At 32.9% G+C, this 15328-nt stretch overlaps 1 protein-coding gene across 1 annotated transcript in view; it reads right to left on the bottom strand.

The window, feature by feature from the left end:
• LOC142338018 (uncharacterized) overlaps nt 1-15328 on the bottom strand; it is a 100791-nt gene that overhangs the window by 1011 nt on the left and 84452 nt on the right. Inside the window, exons 23-25 of the mRNA XM_075387652.1 lie at nt 14030-14234; nt 10782-10908; nt 903-971 (exon numbers count right to left, since the gene is read on the bottom strand). Of these exons, the coding sequence (XP_075243767.1) occupies nt 903-971; nt 10782-10908; nt 14030-14234 (401 nt within the window). The remainder of the gene's footprint in view (nt 1-902; nt 972-10781; nt 10909-14029; nt 14235-15328) is intronic.

Genomic DNA, 15328 nt, shown 5'->3' with positions numbered 1-15328 from the left:
AGAGTGTGAAACATTTATCCCCCTTTGGTACATGAGCCGCTTCAATATAGAACCTTCTTTCTTTTTTAATACTCCTACCTCTCTGGGATGGATAAAAATGTACAGCCTGATATTTGTACTTGTCTTCTAAATGTAAAGTCTAAGATATAATTGCAATAGAAAATATCGTCAATGTCTGATACGTGAGTACATTAGGACCTAATAGACCCAGTTAACCGGAAACATTTGTTATAAGTTTCTATAAAATAACTGGTGACCATATTAGCAAAGGATAGTATTAATAGATACACCCTTGTAAAATTCTAACTACACCATAGGATCCCACCGGTACTTATATATCACTGAATGAACCTGATACCTCCAAGCGAGATCACGGTCTGTACACTCTCCGCTAATATTGCTTCACCTACAAATTAGACAGCCTAATATCAGTCTGTGGGCGGTTTTGGACCGCTGTTCATGGCTATGACTTTCGTGCCCCCCGAGGGATTTAATCCGGGAACCGCGTCGATTAAATATCTTTGTTGAAAAGATTCGTAGGGGTGCCTTTTTAGTCATCGCGCATGCTGTATAACTTCGGTGTAACTGATATAAGTAACTTTACGATTGATCAAATTTTCGAGAAGAGATTAAAGAATTAAAACTTTATTGTATCACTAATCATCCTTAGCCTTAAGACCGCCAAGAAAAAACAGGAACTGATTGCTTGTGCACCTTATTGTCCTAGTTATTAGCAACACTTCAGAGTTGAAAACATTCCATAAGTTTCCAAGTAATTGCCTTGCCAGTTTGTATAATCTAATATCAGAAGTTCATATAAAAATTTTGGCTATGATTAAGTGGATACTTTTATATAACTAATTCTTTATATAGCTCCGCTTTCCTTGAGACCGGTTACTTACGGCGATGTTGGCGATATGTAGCCAGTTCTGTTTCCGTTCTCTTCTGGTCGCGAATGTTCCTCTGATGAGCTGAAACAATTTAAGAATGTTTTAAATAACTATATTTACTTTTTTGTTACAATTAATTGAAATGTGCCATGATTAAATTTAAATGGCTTTAAACTTTTTGATTAACAGTAGATTTTATTTTTTCTCTAAACCAGGCAAAGTTAATTTTTTTTCCTTATAATTAGATTAACAGATATCTGCAGTTTTAGCTGTTGTGTACAAACAAAAGAATTTCGAAATTTGGAATAAAGATACGTATAAGGTGTTCAAATTATAATCCGATTAACCATTAGCATCTTTTAATAAGCATAGTAGAACTTTACGAAAGTATAGCTGTATCAACCTAATAAGCTATGCCACCAGTTTTTGCCTTAAGATTTAAGATTTGTCTTAATAAAAGATTTGAAACATCTGATCAAAACGGATCACTGGAGAGCAACCAGTATTGAAAATGAAAGCTTCAAAAATTCAACTCCAGCTTAAATCAATAAAAACAGGCCCAGTACTGTTTTCACCACTAATCCGCATAATATTAACCTAAACAAACTGCGGCCTTTTAAATATGTAACAACCAAATCACGTAAACATTTTGAGATTTTTTCAAAAGTAGTTTTTCAGAAGAGAAAACAATCCTAGGAAAAGAAACTGCCCGGGTTGACCAAACTTACTTACCCTAAAACGAACCATATATTGTCCCTTACTTACCATAAAAAATATCATTAAAGTCATTAACTGTTTTCATTCTATGATATTGCTATAAGTTTCCATTAATTTATTCCTTTTTATGGGGAAGCTGATAATTTATGGGTAACATTTATGGTCCGTTTTATGGTTAGTAAGATACCATATATGGTCGGTTTAATGGCGAGTAAGATACCATATATGGTCCATTTTATGGTCGGTAACGCATCATATATGGACCGTTTTATGGTTATTGAACTTTGTTTTTACGTTTAATGAATTCAAAACAGCATATTTTATGGATAAATGGTTGCCATAAAACTTTCCGTACATTTTTATGGCGTTTTATGCTAAGTAAGATACCATAAAAAAATGTTTTTTTGACGTTTAATCATTTCAAAACTTGGCCTTGGAACTGATTTGAAAAATAACCAAAAAACCATTTTGTGTGGCAGCGTAATTTATGGAAAATTGGTAACCATAAAACTGTGCACAAATGTTTTTATGGCATTTTATGTTAATTAAGATAACATAGAAGTTAACTTCTTGTTTTTGAGGATTAATGTAGCCAAAACTGGGATTTCAAATTGATTTGAAAAATAACCGATAATTTTCGGCCTTTCATTACAGCATTTTTTAATGGAAAATTTGTAACCATAAAACGGTCCATAAATATTTTTATGGTGCTTTATGGTAAATACGTCAAAATAAAAATAAGTTATAGAAAATTTAAGTTTCATGCGCAGAAAAGTTGTTTTGAAACTGCAGGTGGCCCTTTGGACTGTTTGTCAGCCAAAGTCAAAAATTTTTGATGATCATTGTATATTTATTAAGTTTCCATAAGATCCATACATGGCGTTTTATGGTTAGTTTCTTTTATGGTGGTCAGGTCAGTTGACAAAATTGATACAGATCAATACCACCAGCTAATTAGGAAATCAGTAATTTCAATAATGTCTCGCAGACTCTCTCCGTAAAATAACTTAAAAATTTTTTTCCGTAAAATATTTTACCCCCATATTAAAACTTATTTATCTTCAAAATGCATTATGGTGAGCCGTCACTGAGTTCTGAAGGAACTGAAAAAATGAAACCCGCTATCTATAAATTTCTGTCTGTTCGAGTTCATGTGGGATAAGTCAGAAAAAAAAACAAGTAAACAAAATTAAAGTGCTCTTTTAGCAATGATTCCAAAATTTAGAATGTAAATATACATTTCAATTTTAATTGCTGCGCTATTTACATATCATTGAGAACTGCAAAACACATTATCGACGCAATTTAATGACATTTTTGTTAATTTACAACTGCCGAGAACTTAGCGCTACGAAACTTCATAGACAAGCAGAAATCAAAATCTGACAAAAAATTCAATTAATTTCACTCTTTATATAATTGTATATCTTTGTATACTCGAAGTTCTCAATGTGAACAAATTTAGGCAACCAATTACAACACGAAACTTAATTGTTCCGACCCCTCTTAACGGGGTGGGGGGGAACTATATACTCAAATGGTTTTTTTGTTCAGTCAATTTTGACCGACCGTTATATTTATCGCAGAGAGTTGTGAGTGTATAATCAAAAAGCCTGTCCAGCGTAGAATAAGGAATTTCTTGATTTTCTTGATTTTCGTCTTCCTAATTTTCGTTTTCCAGAGCCAGTTATAGATGTTTCAAATTTTGGACCGATTGGAATTATTTTTATTCTCATTTTCCGGAATTTTTCATGAATTTTGCAAAAAACTGTTTAAATTTTTAAGAATAGAGTTGTTGATTTTATTTGTAAAGACAAAGAATTATTGACTATTTTTATTTGGAAAAAATTATTGACTAAATATTTTAAAATTCAGCCTTCATCAAAAATAGCACGAAAAAAGCTTCTTTAGTCCACTTTAATTTAGTTTGCCGGAAGTACACACCAAAAAACCACTAAAATAATCTTTGTATTCTCAAAATGGTCTATTCTACCCTGCTTTAATTTCCATCGAGAACACTCTGTAATTAAAATTTTGCCGTTTATTGCTAACTTTACTCTATGATTTTAAAAAAACAAACGATTTATTTTTGATTTTTAACTAACAAATTAACTATATCTATAACATTCGACGAACTAAGTGTTCTTAATGGACAAACAGCATCAATAGGGCTAGCGTTGGACCAATCCTGGACTGTTACAATACAAAAAATAATTCGGATTTTAATCAAATGGTCTTTTTAAAAAAAATTCGATCATTTTTATAATAATTAAGCAACAGAACGTATCAAATCAAAATTCCACTGGTAACAGGTGCAAATGACTTCCCAAGAAGGTGCAAATTATTTTATCTAAATGTTTACTTGAAAATCATGGTAATCCGGACTTTTATTAAATACAAAAATTTGATTTTTAACTAAATAACGGCGTATTAATCTTTGCCTCCAATTTTTTTCTTAATTTGGTCAACTTGTAGCTGGTTATCCGCAAAGAAAGAATGCTTCTTCTTTATACTGAACTAAAATTTAATGTTTATTGCGGTTTTACGCCTTAAGTTATGTTTTTCTCTCTTTGATACTATTAGACTTCACATGTTTTGTTGTTTTTAGGCATTTGCATAGTTTTCATGTTTTCACGTTTTGTCACAGTATCACTTTATTGACAGTTTTCATATCAGATTATTGGCGTTCAAAAGAGGGCACAATAGAACACGTCAAAATCCTCAAAGATAAAGATTACTGTTTTAACAGCTTCGACACCGTTTTCTTGAAGAATGTTATTGAGTTTTTTTAACTTAGTGTTTAACTGTCGTTTTTACTTTGTCTTGTTAGTCGTAAGAAATTTTCTGCATCACGACAGGTTTTATTGGCTCTTTGTGGGAAAATAAATGAGAAAATTATCTGTTATTAGTAGATAGCTGATGGCTTTCATGACTTGGAAAACAATTGTTTCCAAAGATTGAAATTACTATAACTTTTGTTCAATTTTGTTTTTCAATTTTGCGCAATTTCGTTGTTTTTATTGTTTACTTGTTACCTGGTCTCGTTATTTACAGATCATATATGACAATATGGGTGTCAAGGGAAGATGTTACAAGTGATTGGTGTCAGAAAATCTATTGTTTTTAAAGAAACCATACCCTAATTCATTATGTCTACTGGCTTCGACGTTTTTCGCAAAAAAAGTGAATTAATTTTTGATTTTGTCATGTTTGACATTCTTTTTGTAGAGTTGCAAGAGAGATTCTGGATAATTGCAGTGCTCAAAGTCCTTGTTTGGTTGAATAAATGGAATTATTTAATTATTTTATTTTGTATTTAATGGCTTTCATGACTTTTGAAATATTTTTTTTTCCAAAAATACAAAAATATTACTTAAATTTTCCTTTTATCTCATTCGTCTGCTTGATACCTAATTTCAACAACGAGAGGTCACATCCTACATGAATGGTGTTCAAAGGCGCAATTGAACATATTTTGGGGGCAAAATATGGCTTTACGGCTTCGACAGCGTTTTCTTGCAAGTTTTAATTGAATTTTTGTTGGTTGTCTTTTTGTTGTTCTCTTTGTAACCGCATAAAAATTGAATAACGGCAGATCTTAATGTCCTTCTCGAGAAGCATATGCTGCTTTTCTAAAAGTTATAAAAGTGTTTGATGTAATTAATGCTTGTTGTTGTTGCTGTTGTTTGATTTTGCTGTTCGTCTTCACTCGCTTTCTTCATATTTGCAGATCTCATCAACCTAATGCGTCAGTTCTTACTCCACTGAGTTATTTGCTTGGGAGGCTATATTTTTGTTGGTTCACCACTTTTATAAATACTGGGGTTTTCTATCTGTTCCTCATTTGGTAGCCAATTAAGTCAAAGAATATGGATGAGCGGGGTCAGAACCTTATATGCGATTGCACATTACCGAGCCTTGTTGTTTTTTGGGAGAAACAGGAGTCTTTTTAAGTTGGTTCATACAAACGCCACTAGAAAGTTTGGATGTTCAAGGTTCAATATTATAGAAAATCGGACCTTTATCTAACCTACAAAAACGCGATGTTTCTGGTTAAAACATTGGTCAGATGAAAATTTTGGACGTTAATTAAAAATATTATCGGTAGATTTTTGAGATTTTTACGAGATGTGACGCTTACTTTAAGCTTGTTTTTATCCAATTGCAACTAATTGCTTTTCATTATAACGAGTGATGTATTTTTTCATCTGTTTCAACGTTTAGAAAATTGACTATTTGTGCTCGCAAAACTTTTACCTCTTTCTAATTGCTAATATGGTACCTTACAAGTTCGATTTTGATGCAAAATAACATTTTTTGGATTTGCAAAGCTAGTACAAAAATGTATTCAGTCCTGGAAAGGTACTAGTTGAGTTTCGATAACAAGTCCAGCTACATCATTTTCCTCTTTTGCTCCTCTAACGCTTTCGTTGTGGAAGAAATCAACACCCCAATTAATCAAAATATGTCATTAGATCTAAGAAAAACTATACCAGGAAAAATTTTTAGAATTTTTCTAATTAACTAAAAAAAATGTTGAAGTTGGACGATTATTTATTACTTGAGATACGCCTGAGTAAGTGAACCAATTAAAAAGAGCAACAAAAAGCAAACCGTAAGTTTTTTGGTTTTAAAGATCAAGTCAAGTCAATTGTAGATGAAGAATTTAAGTTGAACACAAATAGCTTTTAATTGTTGTTTCAGATATTTCCTAATTTATTGGAGAGGCACTTTAATGGAGATAAGTACTTATATATAGTTCATCAAATCTGTTCTCTAAAATTTTAGAGACCTGCAAAAGAATTGCATCAAGTTGCTAATTGTCAATTTTGCATGGCAAGCGTATTCTACATTATTAATAGATGGGAGATGGTCACAGTTCTTTTACGTTTGCTCATCGTTTGCCAATTTTGAGTAATTATAATATTTTGAGGAAAAGAAAAGAATCCCCTTTTGTTATCTCAAGCGCGATACAAGCAGGATTATGGTATTTTAGCAAATAAAAGCCATTTTGTTTGTCAAACCAGATCTGAAAGAAATTTTCTAGGCACAATACTTTTGCGACTATCCTTTTTTTAGCAAGAAGGATGGCCAGGCTTGGCGCTGTTTCTGCTTTTGAGCTTGTTTCGAGATTAGGATGGTTAGTCAAATCTATGGCAGTCACTCAATTTTGTCAAAAAGGAGTTACTCTGTTTGGTTCTGCGGTTCAAAACGTTCAATGCGGTTCTCTATAGTCAGTCCCATAAAACTGCAACGCCATCGAAGGTTCCAATTCAAAATTAATTCCCTATCGAAGGGTCAAAATTCAAATTTAAAGCTATTCAGAGATTAGCATTTCGTTCATTTGCATGTCGAGAGTTTTTCGAACGTTGGCTTGCGTCGCAACTTTATGGTACTTACTATAATGTTTCTGGAGGTAACGTGTAGTTCTGGTTTTTATTCCAATGATTAATCTAAATCATAGTTTGGTGATTTTTGTAATAAATCACTTGAAAACTAATGGTTCCAACCCCTATTGAGGGGTGGGGGATGAACTAAATACTCAAATGGATTTTTTATCAGTCAATTGCGACCGATCGATATATTAGTAGTATATATTTTAGTGGGGGAGGAACTATATACTCAGCTGGTTTTTTTTGTTCTGACAGTTTTAACTGATCGATATATTCATCATAGAGAGTTGTGAGCGGTATCATTAAAAAACACCTCCAGCGTAGAATGGAATAAAGAATAAAAAAATTGTTGCATTTCGTTTTCTAGAGCGAATTATCGATATTTAAATTTTTTGAATATTAGATCGATTTGCTATTTTTTTTCACATTTTCCGGAATTTCTGCCTAAAATTTTGTCAATTTTGCTAAAAATTGTTATAAATTTTAGTAATAGTGCTGTTGAGTTTTTTATTTTAAAGACAGATAAGTAATGTTGACTACTTTCATTCAATTTTGAAACTTTGGCTAAATAATTGAAAATTCAGCCGTTTTTAATCAAAAATAGCACGAAATAAGCTTCTTTAGTTCACTTTCATAATTTTTGCCGGACGTAGGCACCCAAACTGATAACACACTCTTTGTCGACTCAAACGGGGGCTATTTCTACTTCAATTTCCGTTGCGAGCGCTCTGTAATTAAAAAAATTTGCCGTTTTTTGCTAACTTTACTTGTTGGTTATCAAAAACGCGGCATCTATTTTTGATCTTAAAACTAACAAATTACCTCTATCTATAACATGCGAAGCTTTAAGTGTTCCTAACGGCCGAAAAGCACTAGCAGGGCTAGCTGTGGACCAATCTTGGACTGTGACGATCCAAAAAAATTGGTCTTCTCATAGAAAAAAATTTAATAATTATATAATAATCAAAGAACAGAACATTTAAAATCAAAGCTCACCAGTGATAGGTCCAATTGATTTCTTACGCAGCTCTAATTTAAGGTATCTAATTTTCTACTTGGAAGCTTATGGTCGTTTTGACCTTTTAAAATAATTGATTTTTATAAAAATAAGGTTTTATTGAAGTTTGCCTCTATTTTAATTAATTTGGTCCATTGTAGCTTAGTGTCAGCGGTTAGCAAAGAGAGAATGCTTCTTTTTTCTACTGGTTGAAACTTAGCCTTTCTTGCTGTTTTAAGCCCGATATTTAAGCCCGAGTTTTTTGCTTTGGATACTACTAGATTTCATTTTTTCATTTTTAGACATTTGCCCATTTTTCAACTTTCCTAGTTTTCTCACATTTTCACATTGTTAACAGTTCAAATATCACATTATTGGCGTTCACACTATGAAAAAATTGAACATATCAAAATCCTCAAAGATATAGATTATGATTTTAACGACTCCGACACCACTCTCCCGAATAATTCAATTGAATTTTTTATTTTTGTCTTTAACTGTCGTTTTTACTTTGTCTTTTTAGTCGAAAGAAACTTCCTGTATAATGAAAGGTTCTACTGGTACTTTCGAAATATTAGATGAGCCGATATTCTGATTTTAGTAGATAATTGATGGCTTTCATGACTATTGTTTTCAAAAATAAAAAAAACGTTTTCTACTTCGCAATTTTGTTCTTTTTTTGTCTATTTGTTACCTAGTCTCATTAATTACAGGTCATATATGACATTAATGGTGTCAAGGGATGGTGTAACATCGGAATGGTGTCCCAAAATGTAATGTTTTCAAAGAACTCGTTATCATTTTAGTGGCTTTGACTTAGGTTTTTCACAAAAAAATGTAATTTTTTTTCTGACTTTAGAAAATTTCCTTTTTCCTCTACTTTTTACCTAGTCTCATTGATATTTCACATTACCTTGTCTCACATACTACACTATTGGAGTTCGAAACAGGCGCAATCGAACATATTCTGAGGGACATTTCATGTCTTTGCGGCTTCGACAGCGTTTTCTGGTACGTTTTAATTAAATTTTTGTTTGCTATTTGTAACCGCATAAAATTTTTAAAAAACGACAGGTCTTAATGCCCTTCTATAGAAACATAAGTTATCATAAACCTGTGGGATATTTTCATTTGATTTCTAATGTTTTTCTTTACTTTGAAATTTATTGTTTTTATAAAATGTAAGCGATCATTTTTTAATTTTTACTGTTTTCGCTCTTTTTTTGTCTAATTGTTGCCGAGCCTTATTACGGACTGGTCCCATATCTTTTCCAGTGAATTAAAAATTATTTTTTTTATTTTAAGTTTTATCTGACGCTAATATGAATCTGTTATTAAGTTTTGTTTTTCAAAATGGACATAAAGTTTTTGAAGTAATTGATGTTTGTTGTTGTTGCTTGGGTTTGCTGTTCGTCTCGACTCGCTTTCTTAATTGTGACAGATTTCATTAATCTTATGCGTCATTTTTCTTGCTCAATTGAGTTATTTGCCTTGAAGGCTATCTTTTTGTGCATACACTAATTTTTTTTCTGAAAAACATTTGAATATTCGAATTTTTGGGATTTTCTATCTGTTCCTCTTTTGGTAGACAACTAATGCCAAAATTGTGGATGAGCGGGGCCGAACCTTATATGCAATCGGACATTACCAAGTCTTCTTCATCATAAATATAGAAAAAAGTCTTTCTCTGCATGTCTGGTTTTGTTTATCCGTTGATTTGAGTCCTGAATCCTGTCTTTTTGTTAATTTCTCTCAATCCCACAGTACTAGGATACCCAAAGCCAAGGGTTGAAATTTTGCAATTTTCTCTGCATTTTTTTTTCAATTTTACTCTAGTTTTAAGCCTTTAGAAGGAAGAAGTTGGTTTAGTTAATTTATTCGCAGTAATTGGTTGCGGAAGTTATCAATACTTTGTCAAAAGATGAAACCAATCGAAATATACTGAAAGAGTTTTGTCATTCTTGTCCAAAATACGACCATAATTCCAAAAACAATTATTTGGCAAGTAATTGTTTGACAAGTGAGGTAAAATTAAACATTACGCTAATAGTTACATTAGAGCGTTCGTGTGGGGGAATGAAATTTTATATATGTTTTTTTTCAGTCCAGATTGAGGCAATAGAGATGCTGTAGAAATGTGAGTGAGCGGTAGAAATGAGAGCCATGTTATCCAGAGAAAAATTGTCCGTATAAACCTCATAATACCAAAATTTAGGCCCAATGTTTTGAAATTTTGCAAATTCGAATTAGCGCAGAATTATCCAAAAGTGATCAATTTCAGAGAATCATAATTCAACAAAGCCAAGGGAAATATGCCAAAAAAACTTGTGCTTTTGTTACGACAATGATTCGCAGCTCATATTTTGACCATCTCGCCCCCGAAGGTACAAGTTAAATTCTATGCCACTTTTGATAAAATTTTATACGAAAAAATGGCACTGCTTCAGAAACACATCTCAGAAACTCTTCTGAAAATCATCTATCACATCGTCATTTTTAATATCGTACTGTGTTATGCAATTTTTATTGCAAAGATTTAAGAAATGTGTTTACGCAACCCATGGGTGTTTACGCCGTACCAATTCCGAATCCCCCCTCAACTCAATCCCTGTGAAATATACCCACGTATAACATTTTTTTCCAGAAAACTTTTTTTGTTAATTCAAACAGACATTATTTGTTCATATGTTCTAATGAAAACAAAAATTTGAGCGAAAATTGGGAAAAGGAAGAAGTCGTATCAATTATTTTCCGGGAAAGACAGAAAAATTTTAGAGAGTGTACTTGTTATTTCGCCTGTAGCAGCAGACCGCAATCACTATCAGGGCACAGAGCAGAAGAATGCCTCCAATGCATGCTAGAATGATTATGTAGGGTTCTACGTCGTCATCGTCGTCATCAACCGCACTCTCTGAAGAGGAACAAACATAGCAGGCCAATTTCTTTTTAAAAAAGTACCCGGGTCAAGGTGTCTCTGGGTAAAAGCTATCATTCGAATATGTGGAAATAAAGAGAATCACTGACAGCCGCTGATGAAGCTCAAGCTTCAATTTTATGTTCAATTTATGATTTAACTTTCGAGCATGAATTGATTTGTTAATTTTGTTCACAGGTTTCCTTGACTATTTTAACAGAGAAAACAAAGTGTGTGGAATTCACTGTTGCCCCATCAATCTTGTAAGATAGTCGGTCATCAGCTGCTGTGAATTTATTTTTCATCAGAAAAATCTGACATAATTATCTGGTTACCGTGCTGCCAACTGTTGAATTCTTTTAAATTTTATTTTCAAAAAATTCAGAACATGAAGCGGATACATAACTAAAAATTTTCTGCTGAAAAAAAAATATTTTCAGCGGCTGTCAGCGCATTTTCCCCGCAAACTCAACGTATTTCTTTTGGGGAAAAGGTCTTTCCGGATCTGTGCTATTTTAGTAGTCGACCGTGAAACGACAGTGATCAGTCAATATTGAGGCATGAAGAGATTCGACCATAAGATTTAACTGAAAACAAACAGATATTGGATAATTACCTGGATCAGCCTTTAATTTCCGGGTCCAATGAGATATTATCTTCTTGCCTTCAGTTTGAATACTTGACTGATTTCATAATGTCAGTAATATTTTTATGTAAGAGGTTCTGGACATACTTAATTGCGTTTGGATGAACAACTTTGCAATAGATAGAAATATTTTAGGTCCAATGGGTTCTGGAGCCGATCAATGTAAAAAAATTACAAAAACATTTTTGACAAACTTAGAAGAAAATGATACAACATTAAAGGTTAACAACACATAATTTGAAGTAAACATAATAAACCTACTAATCATATAGAGCTAACTGTTGTGAAACTGCGTTCATCTTTATTCAAGATTGAGTTTTGAAAAGCATCTATACTTCGTCCTCGTTAATCACCATCGTGGCTTTTGCTAAATCATGTTTTCCATTGTGTACAAAATAGCAAATTTTTATTAACAGTAATGACCGTTTTCAAAATGGCAAAGTTCTCATTTTGTTTCATTCAAAGGGTCTTACAAACAGACTTTTTGGCGCTAGTGAAAATGGCAGACGTACCAAAATATAGAAATTTTATAGCTGGCCAATCACAATCGAGAAAATGGGAATAATGTTTTCTGATTGGCTGATTGCTCAACAAATTCTCCATGTTTTAAAATAGGATATGCGCGTTAACGTAAAATAGTTCAGAAATTGCGATAAGCCGAAAATGTAAAATTATAATTTTTTGGGGGAAACTGGTCTCAAGTTTGGTTGTGATAGATTCATATCAAGTCCCACGGGCCGCTGAGGCATGGCCATGGCCCGCGAGGCATGGCCAGATGCGGTAAAAATTATAATCTAGCATTAGGCTGTGTCCAATTTAGGCTAATTGAACGCATAAAGGTACAGTGTTTTAAATTTCTCAACCAATCACATTCGTTGAAATTTCTACATTTTGGTACGTTTATTTGTTAAGACGTCACCAGGCTTTTTAGAGTTAAAATTTTATACAGCTTGCATCAATCGACAAAGAAAATGTGGCATCAAAATTTGTTATATGCTGCAATATTTATATCAAAGTCGACTTATGAGCATTTTCAAACGTAGGATATGGACGTTTGAATTTCAACTTCCTTTTTATTTGTCAACCTTAGAGCAAAGTTAATATGAATACAGTTTAAAAATATATCAATTTAATTTGCTGTCTGACGCTTCATGCCATCAAATAATTCAGCGTACTATTGGATATTTCGTTATTAAGGATCTTTTGCTTCTGTAAAGTATGATCAATTTCCCAATTTTTTGGTTGCCGCGGGACGCTAAGACTGGTAATCACCAGTGCATCAAGTTTGTATGGAAATATTAACTAAGTTTTTTTTTAAATTGAGCTGGCACAAAATCGAATCGAAGTTCGAAGTCAACTTTGATATAAATATTGCAGCATATAACAATTTTTGATGCCACATTTTCTTTGTCCATATCCTACGTTTGAAAAAGCACAATGAAACTGCGTGATTGCGTGTTTGAAAATCTATATTGCCGTGCAAGCTCGCGAACTTTAGTTTTTAAAGAAGAAATGACATTGAAAATTTGCTATTATCAGTTTTGTAGTGAAATTTTAATTCATTGCTCCTGGGTGACCTCTTTTGCTTCAGTTTGTTAATAACGCTTTCTGAACAAACTTAAGTCGGTTAGTTGAAATATTGGAAAAATCAGCGCTTCTCAAAAATATTTGATAGAAATCAATAATCGTATTAAACAGTGTCCACATTCTCAGCAGAAAATTCATTAGGCTCCATTTGCGCTATTTTCAGAACAAAAATTGAGATAAGACCTGTTTTTGTGGTCAACTTCATTTTCTTCATCTTCAGTAATCAAAAACAGAGTAGTACAGAAATTCTAAGGCACTGATTCGCTAGCGCGGTTGGCTGGACAATAAAAGGTATCCTGGATTTTGGCTGAACAATAATGTTTCCTGAAATTACGCTTGCATCCGTGGCAATGTCTTGTTTTAACTTTCCTTTAAAGTTAAGGAAATGTAGCGCAATTAGTTAATCATTGGGCATGGTTGAAGAAGGTCACGAGATCGAACCCGTCATTTCAGGGAACTTTTTAGTTTGACTAATTTTTGTATATGAAAAGAATTTGTCTGGAATTTAGCTCAACTTCAACTGGGTCCTCAACCATGTAATTAAATTGTTTTTAACTTCCACGTCACACTTGATAGGTCTTTTTATAAGTCAAGGCTTCGACCTGGGTATTGATAATTGGGATCTATTCTGTTTTGCCCCCCCCCCCCCCCTCAGCTTAGAGGGCTTATATCTTTTACGCCCCCATGCCCACATGCTATTTTTTTACATAGTTACGTGCTATGTAACAACATATAATTTGTAACGGGGGGGGGGGGGTGTAAAAACACTGGGGGGTCCAAAACAGAATAGATCCGATAATTGCCGTGATGTTGATAACTCCTTGGACATAACTAGAAATTCTTCCTATTGGCTCGCCTGGTTCTTATTTACTTAATAAAATTTACCTTCCAGAGTCGTAAACTGTTGTGTGAATGTGAGCGGAATTTTTGTATCAAATAGTTGTGTTTCAATTTCCACAGAGTAATTAGACAGGGCATCTAATTGGGTCAGAGTAAAGATGCAAAAGGACAGAACATCATCACAATCGGATCCCGAGAAAATCTGGTTTGAGTGACTGATCAATGATCCATCTTGTTCATACTTCGACACCTAAAGCATTTGCTCTCGTATATTCACATCATACGCTTTGAAGCTTTCAAAAAACGATAAAGCATTTAGAAAAGGTGAAATGTTCGCCGCTTTAGAAAATCAATTAATACTCCATCCGAGATTTTAAAATGAGGAGAATATAAACGGAAAGTGAGAAGGTATTCGGCTAAAAGAATGCCCACTGATTTTGTGAGGGGAATGAGTTGAAAGAACTATCAAAATTTGGGTGCTTAAAAATTAGACATGAGAGGGATGAAAACGTAAGAAATTACTAAAATTTGAAAAGAAATCAGTAGAAAAAAAACATTTAAAAAATAGAAAGAAATGAGAATTTTAGCAGAAAACGACCAAGTCAGTCCTACCATGTTTGCTAAAAATTTGAAAGTTGTAAAAAAAGCTGAGAGCTTCAGATAATTTCAGGATATAAGCTGAGAAACGAAAAAAGAAAAATTGTTTTTTTTTTCGAGTTCTATAAGAACCAAAGCCTAAAAATTTTATTTTTGTGTGTTGACTTGTGTCCCGGCCATACAAAGTAAACTGCCTCAATGATTTTTCGATGTCTCTCTTTCTCTCTATCTATCTCGTACTTGCAGGTCGATAAAATACTCGAAACCCAACTTAAAACTTATTGGCATAAAGAATATGTAATCTTCCGCAATTAAATAACAAGGAAATCGCCAATAGTCAACTATTTTCGATTGAAAATTATTTCCTAATTTTAACATCTTTGAGCTTATTCTGAAAAAATAGCATCGTTAAGTTGGCAAGTTTTTTGGGCCGAAATTGATGTTTTTATTGAAAACAAATTTCAAAGCTTTTAAAAGAAAAAAAATGCGAAAAAAATTTTAAATGTGAGATACAAAAACGCATCTGATTTCTAGAGAAGATCAAGTACCATAATATGAATGCCTTTTTAGTTTTGTGGACAAGTTTAAGCTGTGTTATTTTGCAAGAATTAAAAAAAATGCACTTTTATGTTGAAAAACTTAAACTTGATTTTGTACTTTGTTATCTATACAATGACTATCTGATATTAATCCCTTGTGTAACTGAACCGCAATTCAGTTATATTAATTTCAGATAGCGTTTTATGA

The sequence above is a fragment of the Convolutriloba macropyga genome, chromosome 4 (assembly GCF_964194025.1).
Source record: "Convolutriloba macropyga chromosome 4, txConMacr16.3, whole genome shotgun sequence".
Classification (NCBI taxonomy): Eukaryota; Metazoa; Xenacoelomorpha; order Acoela; family Convolutidae; genus Convolutriloba; species Convolutriloba macropyga.
The sequence above is the reverse complement of the archived record's forward strand: the minus strand, read 5'-3'. Positions and strand labels throughout refer to the sequence as shown.